Source organism: Channa argus, chromosome 14 (assembly GCF_033026475.1).
Source record: "Channa argus isolate prfri chromosome 14, Channa argus male v1.0, whole genome shotgun sequence".
NCBI lineage: Eukaryota > Metazoa > Chordata > Actinopteri > Anabantiformes > Channidae > Channa > Channa argus.
Genome location: NC_090210.1, coordinates 6,085,299 through 6,113,034, shown reverse-complemented (window position 1 = coordinate 6,113,034; position 27,736 = coordinate 6,085,299). Strand labels below are relative to the sequence as shown.

At 39.3% G+C, this 27,736-nt stretch overlaps 3 protein-coding genes across 7 annotated transcripts; 2 read left to right on the top strand and 1 right to left on the bottom strand.

Moving 5' to 3' along the window:
* The first annotated feature begins 20 nt into the window (after window positions 1-20).
* vwa5b2 (von Willebrand factor A domain containing 5B2) lies at window positions 21-13,627 on the top strand. 5 transcript variants are annotated; one of them, XM_067529408.1, is made up of 23 exons: window positions 21-166; window positions 378-574; window positions 1,941-2,102; window positions 2,986-3,201; window positions 3,857-4,067; window positions 4,171-4,328; window positions 4,616-4,747; window positions 4,827-4,951; window positions 5,071-5,247; window positions 5,352-5,462; window positions 6,110-6,312; window positions 7,209-7,323; window positions 8,002-8,187; window positions 8,285-8,492; window positions 8,580-8,917; window positions 9,041-9,278; window positions 9,368-9,709; window positions 9,810-9,947; window positions 10,519-10,641; window positions 10,719-10,769; window positions 11,260-11,371; window positions 12,123-12,246; window positions 12,334-13,627. In XM_067529408.1, exons 2-23 carry the CDS (start codon window positions 424-426, stop codon window positions 13,084-13,086), a joined length of 4,374 nt encoding a protein of 1,457 aa, XP_067385509.1. In that variant the 5' UTR covers window positions 21-166; window positions 378-423; the 3' UTR covers window positions 13,087-13,627. The 5 variants fall into 5 exon arrangements, with proteins under 5 accessions (XP_067385509.1, XP_067385513.1, XP_067385508.1 ...); XM_067529412.1 differs by having other exon boundaries at window positions 3,842-4,067; window positions 9,368-9,463; XM_067529407.1 differs by having other exon boundaries at window positions 3,842-4,067.
* Window positions 13,623-18,304, bottom strand: alg3 (ALG3 alpha-1,3- mannosyltransferase). The gene is made up of 9 exons (XM_067529413.1): window positions 18,087-18,304; window positions 16,924-17,023; window positions 16,689-16,836; window positions 16,293-16,453; window positions 16,036-16,156; window positions 15,735-15,940; window positions 15,124-15,199; window positions 14,824-14,969; window positions 13,623-14,703 (listed from the first exon to the last, which is right to left on the bottom strand). The coding sequence occupies exons 1-9, from the start codon at window positions 18,265-18,267 to the stop codon at window positions 14,523-14,525; spliced, it is 1,320 nt and encodes a 439-aa protein (XP_067385514.1). The 5' UTR covers window positions 18,268-18,304; the 3' UTR covers window positions 13,623-14,522.
* mul2 (mitochondrial E3 ubiquitin protein ligase 2) lies at window positions 18,263-27,403 on the top strand. Its single transcript, XM_067529414.1, has 6 exons — window positions 18,263-18,404; window positions 20,291-20,444; window positions 20,719-20,806; window positions 20,897-21,017; window positions 21,171-21,402; window positions 22,306-27,403. Exons 1-6 carry the CDS (start codon window positions 18,346-18,348, stop codon window positions 22,810-22,812), a joined length of 1,161 nt encoding a protein of 386 aa, XP_067385515.1. The 5' UTR covers window positions 18,263-18,345; the 3' UTR covers window positions 22,813-27,403.
* Window positions 27,404-27,736: the final 333 nt, after the last annotated feature.

The window sequence follows — 27,736 nt, the reverse complement described above, 5'->3', positions numbered from 1 at the left end:
CCCCCTCTCTCTCTGGCCAAGCCATTAGCCATGAATTATGGTGCTGCAACCATCACAGCCAATTGTCTAGATGAAAAGCAGACTCTGCCTCACTTACCGTTGTGTGTTAGCTTGTGCCTGCAGGTTTAGTATAGTTTCTGATTAGCTCTTGTTCAGTTCAGAGCAGGTAAGCAAATGAAATTTCACATCATCATGCTGATGGGTCAAAAATTTAGGTTTCTATTCAGTGTACAGTGATTGTTCAAACGGGAAAACATTTTATGAATGATTACAGAATATGTGCAAGAAATGATCTCTTAGTGCATGTTGATGATATTGCTGATAATGCTTTGTACACATGAAGTCAAATATTTGATTCTACTCTGTTTTCTTTACAGGGCAACTGGTGGATTTGGGGAGAGGGAGAAGGAAAGAGAGAGAGACATGAAGAGAGAGAGAGAGAAGGGAGCAGTATTTGTTACCAGAAAAAGTTCTGCAGTTGCATCACAGAGAAAGCTGCGAGTAGCTTTAACGGTGGAGGGATGCAGAGACTGGACACAGAGGCAGGTTATCAGATACTGCACTAAACAGCACAGTAAGTTTTGCTGGATGATTATTTTGCTTGTTATCTGGAGCTTGTAACTGAGTTGAATGCATTGTTGCCCAGAGCTGACTTGCTACTGCAAACAAAATCCAGAATATTTTTTTGATACATTTGTGTTTAACATTGATGTAACCTTTTTAAATATAAACTAATAAACATATTTTAAATGACAGCTACTGCAACATGTCATTTTCCAGTCCTTTACCCTAAGCTGGAATATTTTTCAGACACATCTGCATTTGAGTTTAGTTTAGAGTTGAAATGTTTAAAGTCAGGATGTGCAGGCACATCATTCAATCTCTTCTGTGTGTAGATATACTGTAATAACTACACACAGAAGTGTGTCATTTTGTTGCCGTACGTGTTTTATTCACATGTATAAAGCTGATCGGACAGCCTGTTACTTCTTCATCATCTTAGACTGAGCAGTCACCAGAAGGACACACTGCTGAACTTTTCTTTTTATTTGTATTCTGACAGCAACAAACCAGGCATTTCTTTGCCTGTTATGAGCTGAGAGCAGAGCAGCCAGATGGGGGCTGTTGATCTAGTTAGATAGGTAGATGTGAAAAGATCATTACCTGGATCACAGCAAACATACACAAGCATGCGCACATAAATGCACAGATGTGTGCATATACTAACACACATACACACATTTTGTGCAATCTAACATTAACTGAACTGTCATCTCCACAGGTACCTGCTGCACTTAAAGTTATTAAGTGGTCAATCATAAAGAATGATTGCTTGAGTTACAGAAATGAAAACTCTGGAGGAAACTTGAATTAGGTGGGGGTCTGTCACCACGTTTCTGTTGCGCATGTTACCAAACACCAAAGATTCTTGAATTTTGGATTCTTGAAAAGAATCTTTTCTTACCGTCCAGCATCCAGAGTAGGACAGTGGTTGTACTATGAATACATGTGGATGTCCATTCAGATTTAGATCGTTTAGTGTATGTGAAACATAATGATTAGTTTATTAACTGTTGTCCTGCAGTGTCAATGATTAACTAAACCTCTTTCGCTCAGACTATTACAGTTGGTTGCTAGGAGCCTGAGGAGAGGAAAGACTTGGGTTAAATGTCTGAGTGCTGATGAGTACACATAAATAAAAATCTAGCAGGCATAAACAATACTTACAAAACTGTGAACCAATAGACATTTTAGAAGCTTTTAATCAATGCACCAAAAATGAGGTCTAATTAAATCATTGTTGCTTGATTTATACATACAGGTTCTTATGCCATGAATGGAAAATGAAAGAATTTAAATGCAGAGTCACATATTCCTCTCTCAGACTGCTCAGACAGTTTCACTGGTAGTTTCCCTACCTGTGTTCTAATGCAGAGTAGGGGGTTGTTGGTACCCTGAAAACATGGTGGGGCTGAGAAACCGCTCCACATGGGAACCTCTGCTTCTCAAGGCCTCCTGCATCAAGTCCTGTGCCAATGGCTGCTCCTTGGGCATCACTGCACACCTTACCTATGCCAATGCTGACACAGAATCTGTGGAAGGTAAGTATTTTAACCGAATTGTGCTGTAACTTTATATATCATCATAAAACAAAATCTGCCATGATTGTCAATAAACTGTTCAGTAAAGTTTTGCTGGAAATAGATTATACTTGTTATTTATTATGTAGGACTCACGTGTGATAAGCATTAGTTTCTGTGTGATGGACAAGAGCAATGACAAAGAGCACTGACAACCAGTGATGTGACTATGATTGAAAACCATGTTGTTAACTCTGACAGATATAGTACAGTATAGTGTAGACCTTGAAGGAACAGGATAGATATTTTAACCTTTAGAGGAGAACGTGTCAGAGCAAGAAAGGGTAGAAGTAGTAGAAAAAGTAGTAAGTGGTAAATAAAAGCAAAGCAACTCCAGTCAATCTTTGATCCAGAGTTATCAAGTTGTCAAAAGTTGCAATTAAATATAACAGGACCAAAAGTGTCTAGTCCTCTGTAGGCAGAAAGAAATAGAACTGAAGTGAGGACAGCCAAGAGTTCTGACTGACATACCAGTTATCATGAATAAGACTTTGCTTTGAAGAAATGAGAAAGATAAGTAGGTACCTTAAGAAAAAAAAACATTTTGCTAAAAAAAAAAAGGTTGATTCATCAGTAAAATTAAAAAAACTAATAATGAAATAGTCCAGAATCCCAATTCATTTTTAAAATGCTGAGTCTTATTTATCATATTCATTTAGCAGATTAATTTGTCCAATTTAATTCACAGGGAAAACGTTCAACCAAGCCAAATATCTGGAAAAGTGAAAGAACAAACTATCATCATGTCCTTTGCAACACTGCTACAGTTATTTAGTTTCTTTGCTTCCCTAATCGATGCACAAGTCTGAAGGTGGTATTTTCTGTGTCCTTTCTTAACATTTAGGGGTTTTTGTTTACCCTTTGGCGGAAAAGGAGGTTGTAGTTGGCTTTGAGGCTGTGATTGCAGGCCGCTTGTTGGGGGTCCAGATTCAGAGCAGAGGGAAGCTGAAGGACTGCTGTTTGGACTGCTGCACTGGCTCTGGTCTTGACTGTCACTGTGGGAATGGCAGGGAGTGGGGCTGCTGTGGGAGCTCCAGCCACGACATGCAATGCACCAATGGTGAGGGGGGAGAAATGGCAGTGCAAGAACAAAATCTGAAAGATGATTGAAAGAACAACTAATTTATTGGATGGGATATGTATTCATGTTGAGCATTACGCCGTGCCATTTTAGGCAGAAAAATCCAAAGAGCAACAAATGCAACAAGAGCAAGAAATGTCTATAATTAAGAATACAAGTAGCTTTCATCAGAAAAAAGTGGCTAAAATGTCCTATATTGTGCATAGATAAAACTGGGATTGTACTGTGATGTAGTAGAACCACAAATCATTTCAACCGCAGGTTCATCTAGTGCAGAGTATTGTTGACTGCTCTAATCCTCTGGTTTCTTTATGCCCCCTCTCTGTCCTGTCCTACCTCAATAAGGAAGAAAGGACAGACAAGGCAGACAAATAGATTTGGCTGTCAGCCTAATGGTGAGGTGGCACTCACTCAGAAAAAACATACAGTATATCAACTGAAGTGTATAGCATTTTATTGGAAGCTGTGCTGTTGTGTAGATGGAATAAATGTATCTAATGCAGCCACCAGCCCAAATAGTTTAGCAGTTTATAATTATTTTTCTTTCAAGAGGAAGCTTTTTCACTTGTCCGCCTCTTTAAATGTTTTTGTTATGTAAATAATGACTGCATATTTTTAGGGCATCTCATTCTAGATGAAGACCTTGAAAGAACCACCTTCATCGTGGGTACAGGGGTCATTGGCCCAATGGATATAGTGACCATTATCATAAGCACCACATTAGAACTCCCCACTTTAGAAAATGGAGCAATCCGTATTGTCTACCCCACACTGCTTACCCCGATCGTTACAGGCCAGATGACTCTGAGCAGGAGTGAAAATGGGGGAAAATCTGAAGAAACTGGGTATTTATGTTGCACTTTACACATCTGACAGTGAACCTTTTAATAAATTAATACATTTAGTATATACTGAATGACGCGTAATCTTCATTGATCTCCTTCTCAGAGCAACCAGCTGTTTTGGTGCCACCTCAGGAAAACAAGACCGAGTCCTAGACTCTGGGCAGCAGTGTGCCCACACCATCTTCACCAATCCAGCTGCCAACCTGGCACCCTATGAACTCAATTTCCAGCTGCTGGTCAGAGGGGCCTGCCTGCTGGCCGGTATTACCTGTCTCCACAAATACGTTTGATTTAATAGTATTTGATGCCCCCACTGTGAAATACTAAAGTATTGAACAATCTAAGGGCCTGAGCCCACAGTCACACAAAATCCAAAGGAGATAGAAAGGAATTAATCTCTTCCACAAGGTTGTGCATGAGAATTGTGAAAAGCACACTCGGTTAAGCCGAAACCTAAGCCGAGTTTTTATACTGTACATATTTGATTTTAAAGGCGCTATCATTACCTATTAATAACTCTCTTCATTTCTTCCTAAACTGATTTGTAGGATTGGAGAGCCCCACTCACGCTCTGAGAGCAGATGCAGACCCCAGTGCCCAAAGTGCCTCTGCCACCTACATCACCTTGGCACAGGAGCATCCATATGACAGACACATAGAGGTTATTCTGCACCTCAGCGGTGAGCAAAAAAAGATTTGTTTTCACATGTTTGTACTGTGTCTTAGTGTCAGATTCTGTTTAAATGAATCCTTTTACAGAACCTCACAGCCCATTGGTCATTTTAGAAAGAGGCAGACTCTCTTTCAGCCAATATGAACAGCAAATCAGTTCCCGTCGCGATTTCATTCGCTGCACACACAAAGATTCAGAACCGGAGAGAAAGGTTTGTGGATTTTACATTTGTTTTTCCTTCATATGTCATACCTCATATATGTACCTTCCCAATTCTGTTAATGGCATAAAAAGGTGATTAAAGCTGCTGATCTTCCACTTGACTTTCAGCTAGAGTTTCTGAGGAAGCGATACCACAAGGACATCCTGAGCAGCCCTGTCTTGATGCTCAACTTCTGTCCTGACTTGCTGAGTGAACCTCTAGAGCTGCACAAGGTCACCAGAGAACTGCTGTTCCTTGTAGATCGGAGTGGCAGCATGAGCGGCACCAATATCCAGCGTGTAAAGGTGAACTGCAAACAGAACGAGAACACAAATATAGTTTAGCTTTTAGATATAGGCATTTAGATTGATTTGACTCCACCCTGTATGTACCTTTGTGTTTCCTCTAGGAAGCCATGGCTGTGGCACTGAAGAGTCTCCCCTCTCGCACCCTGCTGAACATTGTGGGCTTTGGCACTACCATCAAGCCTCTATTCACCTCCAGCAAGCTCTGCACTGATGTTAGTTTCACGAGACGAGCTAGTCATTAAGAATTAATCTTTGGTTTTTTTTCCAAGGATTCTCAGCAAAATATAAAACATTTCATTTTCAAATCACATGATATTCTTAATTACATATGGATCCTTCCTGTGAAAGAAAATCCATGGAGCATTTGGATCACTGTACCTGAAAGTAGATGTTTTTAACCATGGAGGGCTATTGGTTCTATTTTCTGTGCTCTCTAATCAGGCTCTAGGTCAGTTCCTTGGGTTGCCTTAGCAGCAGAGTATCAGGTTTTGTCCAGACCAGGGGCTGCAAGGACAAACAGTCTTTGTACATACTCCTCACCATATGTTGACCTTTCATGAAATTTTACTAAGGCACGAGTTCTCCTCCCCTGTCAGGCATGTTTGTCCACAGTGTGATTTAAGGCAGTTTTAAGGCAGGTGCTAATGTGTGTATGTTTGCTCTCTCTTTATTAGAGAAGCCCTAATTCAATTCTTTTCCACCATCACATGTTTACTGCAGTCTGATTTCAAACATTGAATTTATTTGATAACACAGGTAATGTTTGCATTGCCAAGATCATGTAGTTGGACAGGTGTTGCGTGATGTTTGCTTCTTTCCTTTTCTTTTTCTCTCCAACTATATGCATGTATGCACACAGGTTACTCTAATGCAGGCATATGAGTATGTCCAGAGGATGAGAGCTGACATGCGAGGCACCAATCTGTTCGGGGCATTGTCCTGGTTGTACCAGCAACCCATGCAGCGCTCATATCCTCGCCAGATCTTTATCGTAACAGATGGATCCATCAGCAGTGTAGCCAAAGTTCTGGAGCTGGTGCGCAGAAACACATGTTCTGGCAGGTATGGAGCCCCAGGAATAAAAGACCTGTTTAAATGTTTAACCCATAAAATCATGTGTGAACAATGGTACAGAATTACCAGAATGGAGCAGAGTGAGGTGAAAGATGACATGATGTGTGGGGAAGAGAAAGGAAGACTGAAAACACAGAAAGAGATGAAACACTAACAGTTACACTGAAGAACTGAGACCAAAGCATTGCTAAAGAAAGAAAAAAAAAAAGGGCTGAGGTACTTGTACCCCGCCCAGTAATCCCGTTAAGTGCTCTCCTCTGCAGCAAGAGTCACGCCCCTCTGGTTTTTCCCAGCCCCCACAGCAATGCACAATAACTCCATTAGTATTCTCCTGAGTGACTCTCCACTGAATTTTGACTGCACCTCTGCAAACTATATACATTTTTATTGTTTCTATATTATTAGGCAATACATCATATTTAAATAGCTAATTACGTTACATCGCAACTACAATTTCTAACTAATTGTAGAAGTTGTGTATTCTCTTAGTTTTATATCATTTTTATTTTCTGTCTCTGCGTGTTTTTGGAGGAAGCCCTTAACATCTCAACCAGTTCAATCAGTTCTTTCCCCTGCTCTTTTCAAACTCACAAACTTAGCAAACCAGCTTGTGATTCCTTTGAGCCCCCAAAAGACTGTTTGTGTCTCTTTAAAGACTACAAATTTTCTCGGGAGCTTCTGTATATCCAATAACTTTAACAAATAGAACAGTAAGAATGAGTTGGTGTAAGAGTTTTGTTCCTAAGTTGCTCAGACAGAAAAAATAACATGCATGCATATACAGTGTAGGCTTTTTCTCACATGTAGACTAGGGGATGTGATAATTGATAATTGAAATACTAATTATATAGATATTAAATATCTAATACGTGTCTCCCCTGCAGATGCTTTGGACTGGGCCTGGGTCCTCGAGCCTGCAGGAGACTCCTGCAGGGCGTTGCCAAACTGACGGGAGGTACTACAGAGTTCTTGGACGATGAAGAAAGACTCCAGGCCAAGGTCAGCAGCACTGCAACACTGCCGCTTACTGGTCAAAATATGAATTGCAAGAAATTGGAGGCTTAATAAAGGTTTGGGAGCTCAAGCTTTGGCTAATGTACATTTTTCTTTTAATAAATATCACATGTCATTAGCAGTGGGAAAAAAAACTAAGTACTGTGCCATATAGGTACTTTATTTGAGCATTTCCTTTTAAGCCACATAAAAAATCTGAAGAAACTGGGGTGGATTCGAGCCTGTGGCCTTCTGCCTCCAAACACAATGCTCTATCACTAAGACACCAGGCTTATACATATTTATATATTTGAGAAAATGTTTTCACCACTGCAGCTATACTTACATCATCTTCTTTTGAAACCAACATAGTTATATTAAGCATTGTTAAAGCTTCAACAAGTGGTTCCCAAGCATTTAGGCTAAAACCTAAAATCTGTCAGTCTTCCAAGGATTTAGTCTTATGAAACTGCAATTAATAAGAAGCTAGAAAACCTACTAATCAAGTAGTAATATATTACCTTCTCTGGTTGTTAGAAGGAGAAGCCTTAAAGGAGGAGTTTGTAACCATAAAATGAATCAAATTACTTCTTCCACCACTAGGTACAAGTTGTATGTAATGTAATGTTTCAAATGCATTGACAAGCCTTAATTTTTAACAGATTTGAAAACATTTCTCCCCAGTTAATAAAGTCTCTGAAAAAGGCATTCGAACCTGTGCTGACCGATGTGCGAATAGACTGGTACCTGCCAGAAAACATGGAGGCTCTCCTTTCACCCAGTGAAATCCCTCCGCTCTACTCTGGGAATCACCTCATTGGATATTGCACTCTGTACGATATGACGTATTTTAAAGCCAAAAAGGCAGAGGTACACAGTACTTTAGTACCTTTTTTTTTTCAAAAGGAACCTGCCTGTATGTGTTGTTTCAGAAAAAATATTCTAATATGTGTTTTTTTTTTTATAGTCTCAGGGACAGGGCTATAAAGGTGTACATCGTGGCTCCACATGTTCTGTTTCAAATGATGAGTTTTCACCTCCTCCAGCATCTGAGTTAATGCCTGTGGTGACATGTATAGATGGCACTGACTTGGAGGAGGCACTAAGAGAGATCTCCAGAGAAATTTCCTCTGAGTTCTCCTGTGCCAGAGACACAGATCCTGGCACCAGCCCAGGTTAGTCATTCATCTGTAGAATCCTTACATTAGCTTATTGGACATTTTTTACCATAGTGGGTACCATTTGGCTTTTGTCCATTCTAGGCATTGACTTGGACTGGTCCAGTGATGTGAGGAGGAGAATTCAAGATGCCTCTTACATCCAGGAGCAGTATGTTCTCACTCGCTGCTCCCTTAGCAGCGAGCGGAGCCTGCAGACAAAGTCGCACTCAAAAACACACACATCATCCAACTCAGACTCTGCGGGTGGGGCTTTTCTGCCAGACCCTAACTCATCTGGTTCAGTGCTGGATACAGGGTCTCTACCTCAAGGCCTCGAGAAGATGCCCCCACCAGAACAGAGGTCATCCTTGTCTCGCTGGGCCGACACTGCATGGCAGCAAAACCTCTCAGCTGACACACCTGACAAACCAACAAAAAAAGTAAGATTAAATATCACATATAGATGCAGTGAGAACAGGTAACTAATGTGGCACAATTGTGAATAAAATAGCAGTCTAACCCATTATCTTAACCTTGGATGTTTTCCTCTCTCTTACAACTAGAGTGGGCATCTGGATGGAGGTGAGGAGTCTCGTAAAAGGCAAAAAGCACTTGCACGTTCAACCATGGCAGCACGGAGCTTCTCATCTCCCCAGGGTGAGCTGGAGATGCATCGTCTGAGGAGAGCTCTGGAGAGGGTCTCCTTTGATCAGACGCTGGGAGGAAGGTTAGACGAAAGCGACTGTGAGACGAAGCCCCAGTCAAGACGCACCTTGTCGCGTAGAAGCCTCACTGACTCCAGTAAGTTACCCCCGTTAAGGGAAAAAGGTCTGTTTCCTACTGTGCCTCTTTACAGTTTCTATTTCTCTGTTTCTGATTATGATCCTCAGATGGACTCTTGTTCCCCGCCTCTCCCATGGACTGGGATAGCTTCACAGATCCAGAGTACCTCTTCACTGCTGTTCCCCCAGATGATCCACCTCCAGGTCAGTGTCGCTCCATCATTCATGGTCTGCTGTGTGGCAGGCCTGTTTCCTGGGAGGTCATTGTGGACCTCGGGCATCTGTGGAATCCTGAGGGGCAGGAGACATCGGGGGCTGAGCATTATGGAGGAGGAGGGGAGGAAGTTAGAGGAAGGGAACCATGGGCTGAGATCATACACCAGTTGACTGCTCGCTCAGTTATAAGGGACTTTGAGAAAATGGCAGAAAAGGAGAGTGACAATGGGCACGGTGAGGCATTGCTGATGATTTCTCTTACTGTACAGTTGCTCTCTCCCTCCTAACAGTTATACAAGCCATCTATGTCTTTTTTGTATGCGGTGGTATTTAGGTTCAGCTAAGCGATACCGCATGAAGGCTATTCAGACCAGTAAGCACTGTAACATCATCTGCATGTACACAGCCTTCACTACCACTGATAGCAACCCCAACAAAGGATTGCAGGACAGCATGGATGCCGAAAACACAGGTGTGCTACCTACTCACCGACACACACACAAACATTAAATGAGCAAGGTTACAATCAAAGAGAACTACCAAACCTAAAAATATATCAAAACATATCTTGTATATATCATTTTGTGTTGCTCTAAAGAGGCCTCCTGACCAAATAAAAAATAATTTCTAATTAAAAGTTCATGCCTATACTTGTTATTACCTATTTACATGTATTGTGTGAATTGTAGGATTCAGTGTTTTTGCTATTTTACCAATAGTCTGAATTAAATGTCACTTAGGTGAATACGTCTCTTATGAGCTCCACAATTTAAAGCACAAAGCCAAACCACTGAAGCGCATCGTTTATTCTTTCAACTAGCTCCTTCACAGCATTTGCAGTCTAGGCTGTATGTTTAAATAAACAGAAAAATGCAGGGATGTGGTTCAAATAAGGCCAGTATTGGAATTTCCCCATTGTGGGATCAATAAAGTCTTATTCTATTTTACCTCATCTCATATTATCTTACTAAATTTGGGCAGTTGAGGAGATTATGATTTGAATAATAACAGTGATTTCCTCCGTGTCTTCTGTCTGTGTGCAGAAATGCATTTGGAGTACAGGCAGAGTTCAGGTAGTCGCAGGCAGACGGCTTACTCTGTTGGTTTGGGCAGACAACGCGCCAGCAGAGACAGTGAAGAGATTGAGGACAACTGGAACATTACAGGTAGACACACTGAATGATATCATAACCCATTTGTGTTGTCAGCACTTTAGGTCATCAACAATGTTTGTATCTCTCAGACAGAGATGACACTCCTGCCTCACCCTGTAGCCTTACATCCTGGGATTCTAGTAAGTACTGCTGTTGACTTGCTCAGTAAAAACAGTCAGCATAGTAACAAGATCAGACGTGTCTGACCAATAAGCCAAGTAAAAACTCAAGGTAAGTCTGAATGGTAGGGGAAAATCATACCTGCCCTTCCCTGACTTAAGCATCCCCTGAGGTAGGCCTTAAAGGGTCTATTCACCCAAATTACCAAAAGCAAAACATATTTTGCCCCTTACCCCTAGTGGTGTCTGACCATGTGGATGGTTTGATTTTGTTTGTTTTTTTAATTATAGGTTTTTCCACCTCCATCTAATGCAACTGTTGTCTCTGTTTGCAGTGCTCTCAGCATTGAAAAAAAATGTGTTTAATAATGCCAATAGCAACCTTTTGATTCTAGACATTCCAGTGCAAAACATTTGAAAATATAAATTAAAATTTGAGTGAACTGAGTCTTTAAACACATGACTGTGCTGAAAGAACACTGGTATGTTTTATGTCCCACTGCCATCTCAGGTGTAGGGGGTGGTGCCTACTCTGCTACTTCCCCAGCAACAACGGCTGCCTCTTGCTCTCGTTCACAGCGATCCATAGAAAGCAAGTCAATGGAGAGCTTTTTTGGCACCAGGTGAGAGTTAAAATTTAGTAAAGCCTTACTTGTCATAATACAAAAATGTGTGAATGCAATTCAGTGTCAATAAACAGAATGTGTACATGTCCATCAAGCTAATCACCCCAGCTGATTATTATTAGTATGTAATGGTCTTCCAGTCTGTTAAATCTTCCTTTTTTTTATATCTAAATACATAAATGTTTATATCTTGCTTCCCGCGTGACTCAGACAATATGTACAGTTTATATTAAAGTGCAAAAAAAACAAGAAACTTTTCATAGAGTTGCAAGAAAAAGCAGTTGCACTACTTGCAATTTCCTGGTTTACTGCATAAAGTGGTCATGGAATGTGATCTGATCTTCACAAACAGTCACAAATGCCACAAATATAAACAAGCACAATGTTTCCAAACTTATAAAACACAAACAGTCATGATCTTTTATGTCTAATATGGTACACACCCATTAAACATACAAAGTGATGTTATTAAAAGATTGTTGCACTTACTTTTTCCACCTGTTTTTGTTTTGTTTTTTTATTGGGGGTGTCCAATAAAGACATGAAAGATCGTGACTGTGGTTTATCTGCCTAAAAATATTCTGTTTGTTGATCTTTGTGACTTTGGTGAAGATCAGATCACAATTTATGACTAATTTATACAGTAAACCAAGAATTGCAAACAGTGCTATTATTATTATTATTATTATTATTATTATAGTAATACTACTACTACTAATAATAATAATGTTTCAACTGTAAATTGCAGGTTCCCATTGGGCAGGCTCAGGTCTTCTATTTCATCAGGGAAGCAGGTTCCTCTCAAGTCCCACTGTTTGTCTGCAGAGACTGAGAAACAACCTGAAGCTGAAGCTCCCGACTACCTGCCACTGGTTTGCTGTGCAGACACTTACAGCATAAACACTAATGTACATGTTTTATCACATTTATTAAATCCTGTGTTTATGATGACTCCTCAGGTGCATCTGCAGCTGGCATCAGGTGCTTTTCTTCTGACAGAGATTTACTCAGACTGTGTCCAGATCACTCTGGACCGCCTAAAGAGGGCTTCCCCCTACAGCCTTCATCGCCGCAGTCTCAGTCCACCTTTTCGTTGCACATCTCCAAGTGCTCCATCTTTATCCACCTCTGCCAAGCCCGTGGGTGCTCCCAGTCATCATGTGACCTTTTCTCCTTCGTCCTGCTCCCTCATCAAACCAATTGTACCTCCTTTCCACCACACTCCAGATGATACTCCCCTCATGCTAGAACCAAGGCTTCGCCGAAGACACCTGTCTGACCGGGACCCTGTCAGCTCTCCCCCTGATCTCCCCAGTTCAGAGGAGGGCTCCCTGGAGCTACCTATTGGCCTTTCTCACAGCCACGGCCAAGGAGATAGTGGACGTGGATCAGAGACAGATGTATGGGAAGGCTCTTCAGCTGAGCCAGCTGACCTCCAAGAGAGCTGCCTGCTGGCTCAAGAGGACCTGGAGGGTTCAAGCTGGGCCACAGCTGTGGCTCTAGCTTGGCTTGAGCACCGCTGTGCAGGCTATTTTATGGAGTGGGAGTTGGTAGCAGCGAAAGCAGATTTTTGGCTGCGATGTCAGGAGCTACCTGAGGGAATGGACCTGGCAGGGCTGAAAGGAGCTGCCAGACAGCTGTTCCTGCTCCTTCGCCACTGGGACGAGAACATTAAACTAAACATGCTGTGTTATAACCCCAATAATATGTAAGACAATCATCCGAGGAGGAAACTGAGCCGGATCTACTGATTTGCTTACTCGCTTCTTCTTATCATTGATACAGACTTTTTTCTTAACCAACCTTTGATGGAATAGTAAGTCCTGTCATTTATCTGCAGGGTCAACTAATACTGTAACTGTGCCAATATCACTCCAACGCTAAGTTGCACATGAATTTTTTTTTTTACTGATGTAAGAATTGATATTTGTCTGTCAAGACTACCCTTTACATGACCCAAGTGGCCTTTTAATATAAACATGCTTTATGCAATCACAAGAATGCCTTGACCACCTGAATAGGCTTTCTGTAGTCTATAGGTTTTAGATTGTACAGTAGTCACTATAATGTCGTTCTTTTTCCAAATGTATAACAAAAATCAGAGTGGAAAAAGTGATGATTTTGATGATTGCAATTACTGACAAACTTATGAAAGACTACGTAACATAATTAAAAGGTATTATTTGAAATTAAAGCAAGTTAAACCATTTGTTGTAAAATGTTACAAAATACACACAAAAAGTTAAAATAATGTCAAGTGTCATTTGTTTAATATAAAATGTCACATTCCTATTGTTCCAGACTACTGCAGACATTTTTCACATTTGTTTACAGGTGTGAACAAAATTGATGGTACCTTTTGACCTAAAAAATCAGATTGTCTTTTCATTTAGTTTCTTAATTTTTATTTATTTATTTTTTGGTTATTACTTTTTTCAGTTTCAAGTAAAGAATTCCCTTTGTGGAAGCGTACCAGCTATTTTATCCATGTCTGTGCCCCTATGAGCCACTCTCACACATTTAATTTCACACATTTGTGTAAAATTGTATAACAATTAGAAAAGAATATATTTTTAGCTTTGCACTGAGAATAAGACAACTACTGCGGCAAGTGGAAATGAAGAATAGAATATAATTTGGTGCTTTTGGTGCCAACTCAAAGTGTTCTGAAATATTAATGACATTCTTTCACACACGGTGTTCACCAGTAAATGATAGTTTTGTATAATACCATAATATCAAAGAAGGAATTATGAGCTGAGTGTATTTTAACATAATAATGAAATATAGATTGGAACAAATTCTTACAATTGCTCTTAGCACTGCATGGCCTTCGTATTACAGTATGCATTTAAAAACTAAACCTGAGAATGCATGTTTCCTTTTTCTTCTCTTCTTCACACCACTATATGCCATTTCACCATGCATTGTGTCTGTTTGTAGACTGCACTTACGTGTTGCCTTCCTTCACTTTAAGCAGTGAGCGGAGATAAGGAGCATCAAATAGCTCCTTTTATTTATGTGTAAACACTCAACGCCAGTGACTTCCCTCTGCATTCCTTAAAGGGGATCTGAGAGAGAAGGATGATGGAGGCTGTTCGGCAGCTGATTAGGCCGAATACAACGTCCACTCCAATCAGGGTGTGACTCATTGGCGTTTGTCCTTGACAGACTTATGTTCTTTTAATTCTGCTGAAGCTGATGATAAGGATGGAGCCAGCCACAGACAGAGAAGGATAATAAAGTGACAGACGTGGAGGGCAGCTGAGCTGCTGTTTGTTGAGGGGTAAGTGTTCCACGAAAGTTCAATCAGACCCAGGATCAGGACCCTGGACACAATAATAAAACAATAAAGCATTAATGTGTGACTGAATGTGGGAAGACTGTCAGTACTGTAGGTTTAAATATTGTTAAAACTTACACTTGCATGCAGGTATTCATTGTCTTACCTGAGCAGGTGGGCCAGCTTCTTGACTCCTCCACTCCAGAGCAGGTACGGTAGCGTGTGGAAGTACCAAACATAGAACTGGTAGTGCAAAGAACGACTAAAGCACATGCCAATGAAGTTAGAGGTGAAAAGAATAAGCACAATATGTGATTATCTGTTAAGGTCTGATACAAAAGCCATTGAGTATTTATTTATCTCTTTGACACGTCTTCATGCAATTGGTGTAATAGTGCATTTAAAAACCTAATGTATCTTTAAGAAACAATACATGGGATAGTTTCACATGAAACAGAAGGATATGATCAACACTGTTTTTCTGAGGAGGAACTTTCCTCTTGCCTGGATCCTTGAGGAGTTCAAAGATGCTTTCTCCTGGCCTGATAAGAAAGAAAGTATTGAGCAGGTTTTTTAGCAAAACAAACAAATAAGTAAAAAGTCAGAAAAATTATTTTTTGGAGACAGAAAAATAATTAAGAATGTGAGGATATTTTAAAAAGTCACTTGTGTAATATTTTAAAAGTGGAAACAATGTTCACCACTTAAGGGGGAATCATGGTGCTATTGTGTGCGACACTACAGTATATGCTTCATGTTCTTAAAGCTACCGACTGTTAGAAACCTTTACTCGTTAATAACTTGACATGCGAACGGACGTAACAATGTGAGTCACCTATATTTCAGCGAAGGTGAATCTTATTATTACACTACACATCTGTGTTGTGACTATTTCTTATTATTCTCTTATTCTTCTTTTCTATGCTTATTTTATATCACTGAAGAATAAGTGTGTGTTTAGATTTGTAATTTATATTCAGTCAGTATTTGAATGCCACAATTTTAACCCAGTTTATTCCAGCTTATCTCTAATTGTAACACTATCTGTGACCTTGGAAAGAAAAAAGTCTCTTTCACCTTTTCCAGCGGTGAAAAGCAAAGAGCAGCAGGGTGAGCAAGTGGGCAGCCAGCAGGAGTATGTGGAAATAACGGTTCAAAAACAGCCATTCCGGAAGGAAGCGCCAGTTTACTGTCCACTTGAACATAAACTGCCGGCCAAGATCAAAAGCCCGACTCAAATAACCAGTGGGATTTTCCAGGAGGAAAGGAACCCCCAACAAAAGCTGCAGTAAAGAAAGATAAAATTAGAGATGTTTTTTAAACGCAGAACAAATATATTCATAGAAAATTGTGCCTATTGGTTAAAGGGCACACTTACCTGTATGGCCGCACACAGAGAAAGTTTCGGGATTGTTCTAATAAGACCAAACTCAGACATGAGGAGGAAAAGTAGCCCAGGAGCAAAAAGAAGCACGTTCATTTTTACAGACACTGCTAAACTGTCAGAAAGAGATAACGAGTTTTAATTTTACCAACCCAAAATAACATTGTATAAAATTTCACAAAGAAAGTCATGTAATCTGTTAACATATTACTCTTGAACAATACTTGAGAAGCTGTGTCAAAGACACTTGCCTGTACATGGCACAGCCCAGTGTCCAGTATCCATCTATAAAGAGGTTGACTGCTGCGAACAGCAACATCATGGCCACTGGGTCATTAAAGAGACGCAGCACAAAGATGGAGTGAATCCGATAGGAGGCACAACACACAAAGAAAAACACATAGGGCGGAACCTGAAAAAAGAAGTTTTATTATAAAAAGTTCAGGGGGAAAATCTTTTCACAAAAAGTCACTGGCAACATGAACATTTATTAAAAAACATTCCCATATGGTGGTATACTGCTGTAAGAAGTATTAACACCCCTTATTTTTGTAAACACACATATTGTGTTGTGTTTAAAATGAGTCCACAACTGAAAACTCATAATAACAAATACAGGCTTCTGTCACACAGCATGACAGACTGACCTTCTTAGTGCGGTTGTATATTCTAAAAACCAGGAGCAGTGTGATGAGGTAGAAAACTGCAAAAATGTACTGGCCCAGACGAATGTTCACCCCATGGTTAGTGATGTAGTACAGAGCTGTGAAGATGTAGACAAATCCTGCCGGGTACCTACAACATCATGGCATTTAGTAATCTTACAGTATGTTTATCAAATAGAATGTAGAGACCTACACACTGCAGGCTTTCAAAACTCACACCAAGGGTCCTGTGTCTCCTTTGAGCTGGGTGTAGTCATAGGTACCATTGATGACACCCTCTACTTCATCCATGTAGGCTTTCCAATCAATCTCAGTGTCTGCAAAATATGACACACGTCATTTATCATGACTGATGGGAAAGGTTCCTTAAGGAATGTGAAAGTATTGTTATTTACATTATCAGGATTATCAGTTCTTCTAGAAATAACTATTTACTTACACAAAATTAACAACAGAAATCCATTACAATTTCTCTGGAAACCCAAACTAATTATTATTCACAACATTTTAAGCATACAAGCATACAACAACAGCATACAAGCACGCTCACTACTCACTATTCACTACTCACAATAGTTAGCTGATTAACTGGTAAGTCAGTTGTAGGTGATAAGAGTAAACAAATTCCAATACTCACAAGTACAAGAACTGTCTTGAAAAAAATTGCAAATGAAATAAAATTCTAAATTTTACAGTTAAGTAAGTACAAAGCACAAGTACTCAACTGATAAAATATAAATGTAAATCTAAATATACTAATACTTAATATTTCATTTAATTTTATTTCTAATTCCCCGTGTAGTCTAGATTCGTTTACGTAAATTTTAAAGATAAACATGGCAAAGACATTTTTTTTTGTAATTATAATTAAAAAACGATGGTTAAAGATCAAAAACGGCACTTGGTAAATGCGGTTCATGTAAACACACATAATTTATTAACTGACTTCTAAGAACTCATATCTGAAAAAGTAACTTGTAACTTAAGCTGATCAATAAATACAGTGGAGTAAATAGGGCATATTTTCATATTCAATTGTAGCAGAGCTAAACTGTATTAACATAAAATTGAAATATTCCAGTAAAGTCTAACCACATCAGTGAACACACACTACCATGCTTAAAGGAGTCTGCACAATTTTCGATATAAACCTTTTTAAATATTTTAACACTAGTGGTTGCTGAATGATGATTGTCAATTAACACTGACAAAGAACAAACGACTGTATGTGGTTCTGAAAGAAGAGTAAATTCCTTTTTGACAGGTGGCAGTGGTAGCCTTAAGTTAGGGGTTATGCTAACGCTAGCTTCTTACCATTGACATGCGTTCATACAAATGACAAAACACCACAGCATGCTAACTAGCCGCACAGCTACTTACATGCTACTTTTTGTATCACCCACACATTGATGCCGATCTCCAGGAGCCACAAGACAGACACGACCAGTAACGTGTATTCAGTCTTAAACAGGACCAAATGTTTGTCCTGCCAAAGTGTCTGAAGTTTACCCCACAGCGGGGACGGGACCCCGGGAGACTTCCTCCGGACACCTCCTGCCATCTCGGTGGTGTAAAGTCGACGTGGTCGGAGATCGCAAATGACATGCGCCGATAACGTCACATCACTACGTCACGTTGTATGGCCAACGCAAACGTTTGTACTAAATGTCAACTTCAGGCGTTTCTCTTCTCTGACAGGTAAAAAACATGGTCATTAAAACCTATAGTCTTTTATGCATTTAATTATTGTTGCTCATATGCTTTGCCTACGTTAGGTAGAAAAATAAACGTTTAGAGGACGTTACTAGTTTTGCCCTAGGAATGTTAGCGTCCTAAGCTAGCAGTTATGATGAGCTAACCAACATTGTGAGGAAAATAATTTCAGTAGAAAACAGTTTGGCAAGTGACACATCCACAGCACAGAGATCAGACTGTCAGTGTCTTGCCATCAGTTCTTTAATTCTCTGTGGTTGTCCAAGGAACTCTGTAGATGTCCATGATAAAACGGTAGCAAGCTATAGGTCAGGACAAGAGTATGATACCATTTAAGAAATATCCAAACTGAGTAAATTGTCAAGCAGGAGACAAACAATTCAGTGTTTACCCAAATAGACCTTCAGAGGACCTCTGCTGAGAGTGTAGAACCTGATAGAGGTAAGACTTGTCTTTATGATATACTGCTAGTTGAAAGAGTAAAAAGCATACATGTCCATCTCAATAAATTTGAATATCATTGAAAAGTATTTCAATTCAAAAAGTGAAATTCGTATATTATATAGATTTATTACACACAGAGTGATATACTTCAAGCGTTTATTTCTTGTCATTTGGTCATTATAGCTTACAGCTGATGAAAATCCAAAATTCAGTATCTCAGAAAATTAGAATAATACACAATAAAAAGAAGTGTCATTACGAAGCTTAAACTCATAAAACAGTGGATTGTTATCTGTTCTGACTTCCCGGTTAAAAACCAAGGGGTATTTTACATCATGGCTCCAAAACTGTGAATGACCTGCCTGAAGAAATCAGGCTCTCTGACTCAGTGTCATCTTTTAAGTCTCGTCTGAAAACGCATTTTTATCGAATTGCCTTCCCTGATATGTGAGCTTTTCTTTGATTTTATATTTAACCTGATTTAATTTATTTATTCATTTATTTTTATATATTTGTTTTCATTTTTTACTGTACAGCACGTTGTACTTTGTTAGATAAGTGCTTTATAAATAAAGCTATTATAATTAAGTATTTTTAATACAGAAATGTTGGCTGAAAAGCATGTCCATGTACAATATATACACTCAGTAGTTGGTCGGGGCTCCTTTTGAATGCAACCACAAGGAGTGGTTCCAGTCCCAAGTCTGGATAAATGCAGAGGGTTGTGTAAGGAAGGGCATCAGACAAAAATTACACGCCAAATTAAACATGCAAATCGTGACATCCACACTGAATGTGACTACCATACCAGATCGGTCGCAGCCTGGGTTAACAACGACTGGAGGAAGCCGTGTTTGTAGGCAGAGAGAGGTTTTTATTAGCTGTACGCTATAATCATCAAAATTAAAAGAATAAACGATTAAAATATATTAGTCTGTGTGTAATGAATTTACGAGTTTCGGTTTTTGAATTGAATTACTGAAATAAATTACCTTTACGATGATATTCTAAATTATTGAGATGCACCTGTATAACAGCCTGGGTGGAATGGCAATTGAAGGACTCACAGTAATATTAAACTCTTTGCACAGAGCTCCAAGCATCATGTTTGGTAAACAAAAAGCAGTGCTCATCACCTGGCTTGCAGCAAAGGATGGTAATGTCAGCATCACATTAAGGGGGTTACACCACATTGAATGATGCCAAACATGAAATGTATTGTCACAAATGCAAAGAAAGGACACTCTGATATTCCCCATTGTTACATGTGTAAAAGATCAATGGGAATATGACTAAAGAATTAAGGAATTTGACTTGCAGGACGATGTGACTTTATCAAAACATGTCACAGTTTCGATATAGGCTAAAATTGCACCTGTGGGCTGAAAGTGAAACGAGACAGTTGATTTATTGATCTTTTTTTGCAGGTCTGCTCCTAAGGCAGTGACAGGAGACCCAGAGGGAATGGATAGATTTACTTTGCTGATTACAGAGGCAGTGTGTCTTGGGACGAGCATTGCCATCTCAGGAATCTGCTACTATCTGTATAGGAAGAGCTGGAAAACAGTAGATAAACTTGATGTTAGTTAAATAACTTTAAATTTTGATTTTGTATGCATGTCTCTGAAATGAGTTCACAGAGGAGGCCAGTTGTTTCCAACCTATTTGGCTTGAGTGATTTTTGTCAGCATTTTTTTACTTTTTTACTTTTCTACACTGCTGACCTTTTTAGGGTTCAAAACCATTCAGCTGTTAACAGTTTTTATTTGCACTGTTTAATATTTTAAAACTTGAAGGCCGCTATAAACAATATGTACAATATACTGCATATAAAAGCAGTGTCTTTCATTTTCAGGATGCTCCACACCTCACCATTGACAGACAGCTCAAAGACATTTTGAAAGTTACTCCAGGAGCATGTCTACAGTATGCTGTCATTGAAGGTAATTGACTTGTTGCATATTTTACTTACTGAATGTGTTTACCTTTGTTGCCTCTTGTTTGCTAGTATATATTTATGCTTGTATATGTAGGTACTGTGCAGCCAGTTGGTGAACCTCTGATAAGTTCCTACCAAAAAGAAATAGCTGGGGTGTTGCAGAAATTCATGTTGAGTGAACACAGACTGGTGTGGAACAGCCTTTCAAACACTTGGTGAGAACTGCATTAAGACAGTTATACAATGCAGGAATATGAGACGGTGCTATATTATTTTGTGTGTAATTTTAAATATAGTTCATACAGTGTCTAGTTCAAAAAGCATTAAATTAGGCTGATTTCAGCAGAAAGTCTTTCTACTTGTTTCAGGAAAGACAGCGAGCGTGTCGTTCATCAAAGAGTGAATGCAGTACCCTTTATGTTAGTGGGATCAGATGACACCAGTGTCAAAGTCCTATGCCCACTGCATGCCTCTGGAGAGCACATGGAGATCATCCATGAAAAGTTTCACCAGGTCAACTATGGCTTGAGCGACATTGTAGGACAATACCTCAGCGGAGAAAAGCTTAAAGGACAACTGGAGACTGAGGAAATGCTCAAGGTCAGTTGTTAGATGTGATTTAATTCAATTCAATTCAATTCAACTTAATTTATATAGAGGCAATTCACAACAAAGTCATCTCAAGGCACTTTACAGAATAAAGTCAAGACTATAAAGATGTATAAGGAATATGAGAACCCAACAATTCCCCCTTTGAGAAAGCCCTAGGCAACAGTGGAGAGGAAAAAACTACCTTTTAATGGAAGAAACCTCCAGCAGAACCAGGCTCAGGGTGGGCGGCCATCTGCCTTGACCAGTTGGGGTGAGTGGAAAGTGAAGAGAGAAAAGAAAAGAGCAACAACAAGACCTCAGGCAGGTTGGTAGGACCAGGAGCTGCTCACTGGAAAACACACAGCTCCAAAACTGGGGATAAGCAGCATGACTATAACTAACTATATGCTTTATCAAAGAGGAAGGTTTTGAGCTTAGACTTAAAAGTAGAGGGGGTGTCTGCTTCCCGAATCTGAACTGGGAGCTGGTTCCACAGGAGAGGAGCTTGAGAGCTAAAGGCTCCGCCTCCCATTCTACCTTAGGAAATTCTGGGAAACACAAGTAGGCCTGGATTCTGAGATCGTAGTGGTCTACCTGGATGATATGGTGCTTTGAGGTCTTTTATATATGATCCTGGGGCATCCTGAAAGTAGGGAATTACAGTAGTCCAACCCAGAAGTAATAAATGCATGGACTAGTTTTTCAGCATCACTTTGAGACAGGATGCTCTTAATTTTGGCAATGTTCCGCAGCCCATTATCTGATGACATGACTTTTACCAGCCTTGCTGACTTATTCAACTTACTAATACATTTATTTTAAATTGACAAACAATAACTTCTTGCTAACCTCTCACGCCAGTCATATATCAGCTTTAACAATATACTAGGCAAATAATCCCCTTTTTCTTAGGTGGGAGCAACTATCACTGGTGTAGGAGAAGTGATCCTGGACACAGATGGCACACTGTGTCTTCGACCTCCTTCTAATAGTTCACAGTATTTTTTGAGCCTCATGGACTTTGACACACTTCGAAGAAATCAAGCGAGTGCAGCTGTTTGGTGGAAGGCACTGGCCATCGGCTTTGCCTTAGCTGGGGCAGCAGTCGTCTTTTGGGTCGGTCGACGCTACTACTACCACCTTAAACTTCGTTGGGAGCGGGAGCAGGAGAGGATGGAGTTTGAGAGATTGCAGGCTGAAGCCCCAAGAGCATGCGCTGCACAAATAGGCCTTCAAGACAGCACTGAGGATCACATAGAGAACGCATGTGTGATTTGCCTCAGTCAGCCCCGAAACTGTATTCTGTTGGACTGCGGGCATGTGTGCTGCTGCCACAGTTGCTACCAGGGTCTTCCACACCGCCGATGCCCTATTTGTAGACAGTGCATCAGCAGAGTTGTGCCGCTGTACCATGTCTGATGCACTTATGTGATCCACTGACCTCACAGCAATTTATAACACTCTATAAACTGTACCAGCATTATACCTCTAAATTGCAGCACTTGCAGCTATGATAGGGCAACAATAAGGGGAAATCTTACTACTGTACAAAAATTAAAGACTTTTAATAACTATGTTCATAAAATGTGAATTGCAAGGAGATTGTGCAAACACATTGTTCACTTAAGCAAGGTAATTGAAAATGAAGTAATTGTAAAGGGTGTAAAGTTGTGCAGAAGAGATTTATTTTCCTACATGTTTGTTCTGTGCCTTATTCTTATATCATGTATATGGCTGCTATTGTCTCAGAGTGATTGTACTGTATGTTCCTAAATTACTTAAGTTGGCCATTAGGAGCATTTTTTCCAGTTAGTTTACACACTAAAATCTCTGGAAGTTAACTCAAGCAGAGACATCTAGTGCCAGGACAGGGGTTTAGTGTTATGGTTTAACTGATGAACTATTGACAAGTGAGTGTGAGAAATGTTGGTTTGTTGGAAGAAAAATGCAGTAAAGCTTCATTCTTCAAAATCTTTTGTGTGGTATATTTTGCTTAGTATGGATAAAGCTCTTTGGTGTTTCAGAGTGAGATGTCCCTTAAAGCAGTAGGACTAACTGACAGCTACAATTAGACAAAAAATATCTGAGTATCTAAAGTTAAAAAGATGTGATCTTGCCAGACCGCGGTAGCCTGTTCCTTACCTCTACTTGAGGCTAGTGGCTCAAGTCTTCATTTGCAGCTACATATTAGTTTGTATAACACAAAAATAATGATGTCACTTATCAAACACTGTCGTGTTACACCTTTCAGAATTGTAATTAAATGTAATTTATCACAGGTTTTATAGACAAACCGTATTTTACATGTATGTGAAAAATTATAGATCTGGTTTATCAGTTAATCAACACATCACATCAGTTTAAATTCATCCACCTCTGAAGCACAGAGACAGACAAATGCAAATTATTACAAAAACATACATCTGTGTGGAGATACCATGTATACAGTTATATGCTGAGTGTCTTTGCACAGACGACATAATTCAAACTTCATCCTCTGCCTGCATTTCAATGATTCACAGACATCTGAACAACAGCTGTTACATCAAATAGCTGCTTCTCCTCTTAAACATTAGTAAAGTACTTCATGTCTGAATAAATACACGTTTCACAGGACTTTCAAGATGTTATGAATTCATGATGTATGATGTTTTTCTTTTTTCCCCCCATAGGCATAAATGCTTGTTGACAGCACCTGGTGTCTGAAAAGATTTGGGTGTAGTGAGTCATCAAGCATACTATTTCTGTCATCAGTGCAGCAGTGAGAAGATGTAGAGAATGATGGCAGATCAATGAAAAGACACCTTTATTTATTTTCTTCCAGCAGTAACTCAGAAAGGGAGGAACTAATAAGCATATGTGGGGGGGTTAGGGGGGTAGAAGGTGGTGGTGTAAGGTGAAAAGTAAAGCATTGGGCCTGAGTGGGGGTGAACACAGAGCAGGTGTCAGGCATGAGGCACCATACAGTAAATCTTCCCCAGCGGTTAGAAGTGCTCCTTTTAACGAATTCTTCATGGGTTTTTACTGTAGAAGGGCAGCTGTGGCTCTCAGGGAAAGGACTAGTACAGCAGGACTCACAGCAGTCTGAAGGCATGATTGAGAAAGAAGTATTTGACTTGATCATTCTAGGTGTGCAGAGTATTTGAGAGGATAAAAAGATATTACAGCAAATATATAAAAGGAATATGTGTAGGTGGGGAGAGATACATACATACATGCATATACACTGTTGCCTATAAAGTTGGAATAATAACGTTTTACTTCCTCTCATGAAATTATTGTGACAATGTAATTTATTCTTCATAGATAAAGTGTATATATTCTCAAAAATGTTATTGATCAAATTTTCCAAATAATATGTTAATATTAATTAAAATTTTGCAAATAAAAAAGGAATGTGTCAGAAAACAAAATTATTCCAACTTTATTGGCAACAGTGTACATATAGTTACACAAGAATTAAGAGAAAAATATAAATTGGTTATCATTTGTACCTTTCTGTCCTCTCCCATTTAGTTTTCATAGTCAATAATACACCAAGAAAATAGATCAGATAGATCAAGATAATTTCGTGTGTTATCCTGAAGGATTCCTGCTTCCGCCACTAGGTGTCCATCTTTTTTCACTTAAATGAAGTGAAACCCAAACTGTACTGTCTGACAGTGAGGAAAGACACTGACTCAGCTGGATGGTTTCCAAATCAAAGGCAATTAATGTACTGTGAGATCCTGTTTAATCCATCCTGATAGCTGACAAACAATTTAGATGATATGATTATTCTGTAATTGGCTGTGCTTCATGGGTGCAGACCCTGATTTGTTATGATGCAGGCAAAGTGATGATGTGGGTGAAACTGTATTTACCAGAAGTACTGATTTAGAATACAAGCATTTAATTTAACTTGACTAGTAATTATGATGACTTTTGACAGGATGTCAGTCTCTGGTACACTATTAAATTACCACAAAGGTTTGCTGACACATTTGTGGTCACCAGAGGATTCATCCTTCTGATGTGAGGTCCATCCATTCATCCATTCTCTTTACCACTTATCCTGCTAATGGTTGTGGGGGGCTGGAGCTTATCCTAGCTGTTATTGGGCGTGGGGCAGGGTACACAGAGACATGCTCAGAGAGACCATCCAAACTCACACCAACAATTAACCTAACATGCATGTCTTTGAACTGTGGGACGAAACCCACGCACGCATGGGGAGAAAAAGCAAACTCCAAACAGAAGGGCCACAGTTGGCAAGTAGATTCAAACCAAGGGACTTTTTAACTGTGAGGCAGCAGTGAGTTTAAATTAAAATATTTTTGCAGGTACTGTATAATGTGCTTAAATGTTAAAATGTGCTGTCAACATTATGTAAAAAAATACATGTGTTTTTATTCTATTTTATTTTGTTTTATCGCATTTATTATAAGTTTGGTAAAATTGCCATGTCATGTATTTGTGCTTTGACGTCTTACAGCCAAAAAGTGTCACAGAATGCAAAACGACAATGGCTGAGCTCCTGCTCTGCAGAAAAAGTTTTGATAAAACTGTTAATCCAGACACACTGTGACCTTATGTGCTTGTCGTCCTAACAGGGATGTCTTTTTTAACTTTGGCAGCCAGGCATGAGCAAACACTCCAAGAGACAGCAGGAGAAAGGTAGAGATGCGGTATCTCCGGAGAGAGAGCCGTCACAGCGTGCTATAGGCCCTAATGCCAATTACCACTGTCACCCATCTGCTTTGGGCATGCAGTGAACTGTGGGAAAAGTGACCTACTTTCTAACAGAAGTGTGACTGCAGTGCTTCTGCTCTCATCAACAAACCAAGCGCTCCCTCCCGGAGGAGAAGGAGACAGGGAAGGTGTCACAGGGAAATATACACTGGTCAGATAGAAAGATGTTTTTGTTTGGCTTTTCAGACGACCATTGTTTTTATGGAGCTGGTTCACCATTTGAATCGAAGGGGTAGAGGTTCTGAATTCTGTTAGATTTTTCAGTTTCCAGTCATTACAAACTAAAATGGACACAAGAGCAAAATGCAAATATCCACCTCTAAGATTTTGAGTGCCATTCCAATCCACTGGAAGTAAATTTTAATCGAGATGCCTGCTTTGAAAATTGATATTGACAATAGCAAAACATCTTTTACAGAATCAGAGTCCAGCTTATTCTAGATAGTTCACAGAACATGCTGTCAGCGATTTTTCAGAGGGGCTATTTCCTGTTTTCCCGGTAGTTTAAATGCGTCAATGAACTGCTGACGGGGAGGTCTGTGTATTATCAAAAGCAACTGGAACTTTGTTTCTGCAGAGCGACATTGCTGTGTAATATCAAGAAATGTCAAAGAGAGAAATCTCATAACTTAGGCATAGCCCTCCACAATATGAGTATAGTTTGATATCACTGGAGGAGGTGTTTCCATATTGGGTCCCGTACAAGGTCAGAGGATAAATCTGTGGGCTCATAGATGATTAACAAGATAGAAAAGCTGGACATTCTGCCACATAGCAATTTATTTTTATTTTAACTTTATAAATAACTTGATACATAAACTCCTAAATACCTCTAAGAACTACATAATCCCACATTTGGGGCAGTGTAGCAACCTGGAAAGAACAGTTATGTGAACTTATTGACAAAAAGTTGCCACAAATAGCAGATATAGAACATCAATATTAATTTGTTATGTTTCTGGCCACCTGGTAAATGTAAAACCAATATTAATTTTCCTTTTAGTTCTGGTTTTGATCTTCTCCAACTGGTGAGTGAAACACAGGCTCATTATCTGCTGAACTCTCCACTATGTTCATGAGCTATTACTAACTCTGGTTTTTCTGCTGGACAGCTGCAGAGCATTTTTACAGCTTTTGTTTTATCCATTTATTTTTTTATTTATTTTCATTTTGGCAACATAATATAATTAAAGTAGCAAAACATTTGATTATTATCAACATTAGATTATTGTGTTATTGGATAATTATTATTGATGCATTAAAATCTGATCGTATGTTTATTGTTGTTGCTGATTAAAGTGAATCAGTGACTTTATAGTGTATCTGTACATATGTACTGTATCTTAGGAAATGATCATCTGCTTTAAATGAAAAAGCTTGTATGTAAATGAGTAGACACTAATAATTGTTAAATTAATATAGTTGAGTTATAAATTCAGTATTTTCCTCCACAATGTGTTGGCATACAAGTAAAAAGTAGAATTAAAGTACAACTACATCTAAGTAGTAAAAGCAACACTTTGTTAAATCTCATACCATCAAAGTAAATCAAATACTAAAATGTAGTAACACAAAGTGTAACTTAAAAGTCAGCTACAGACCTCACTGACAT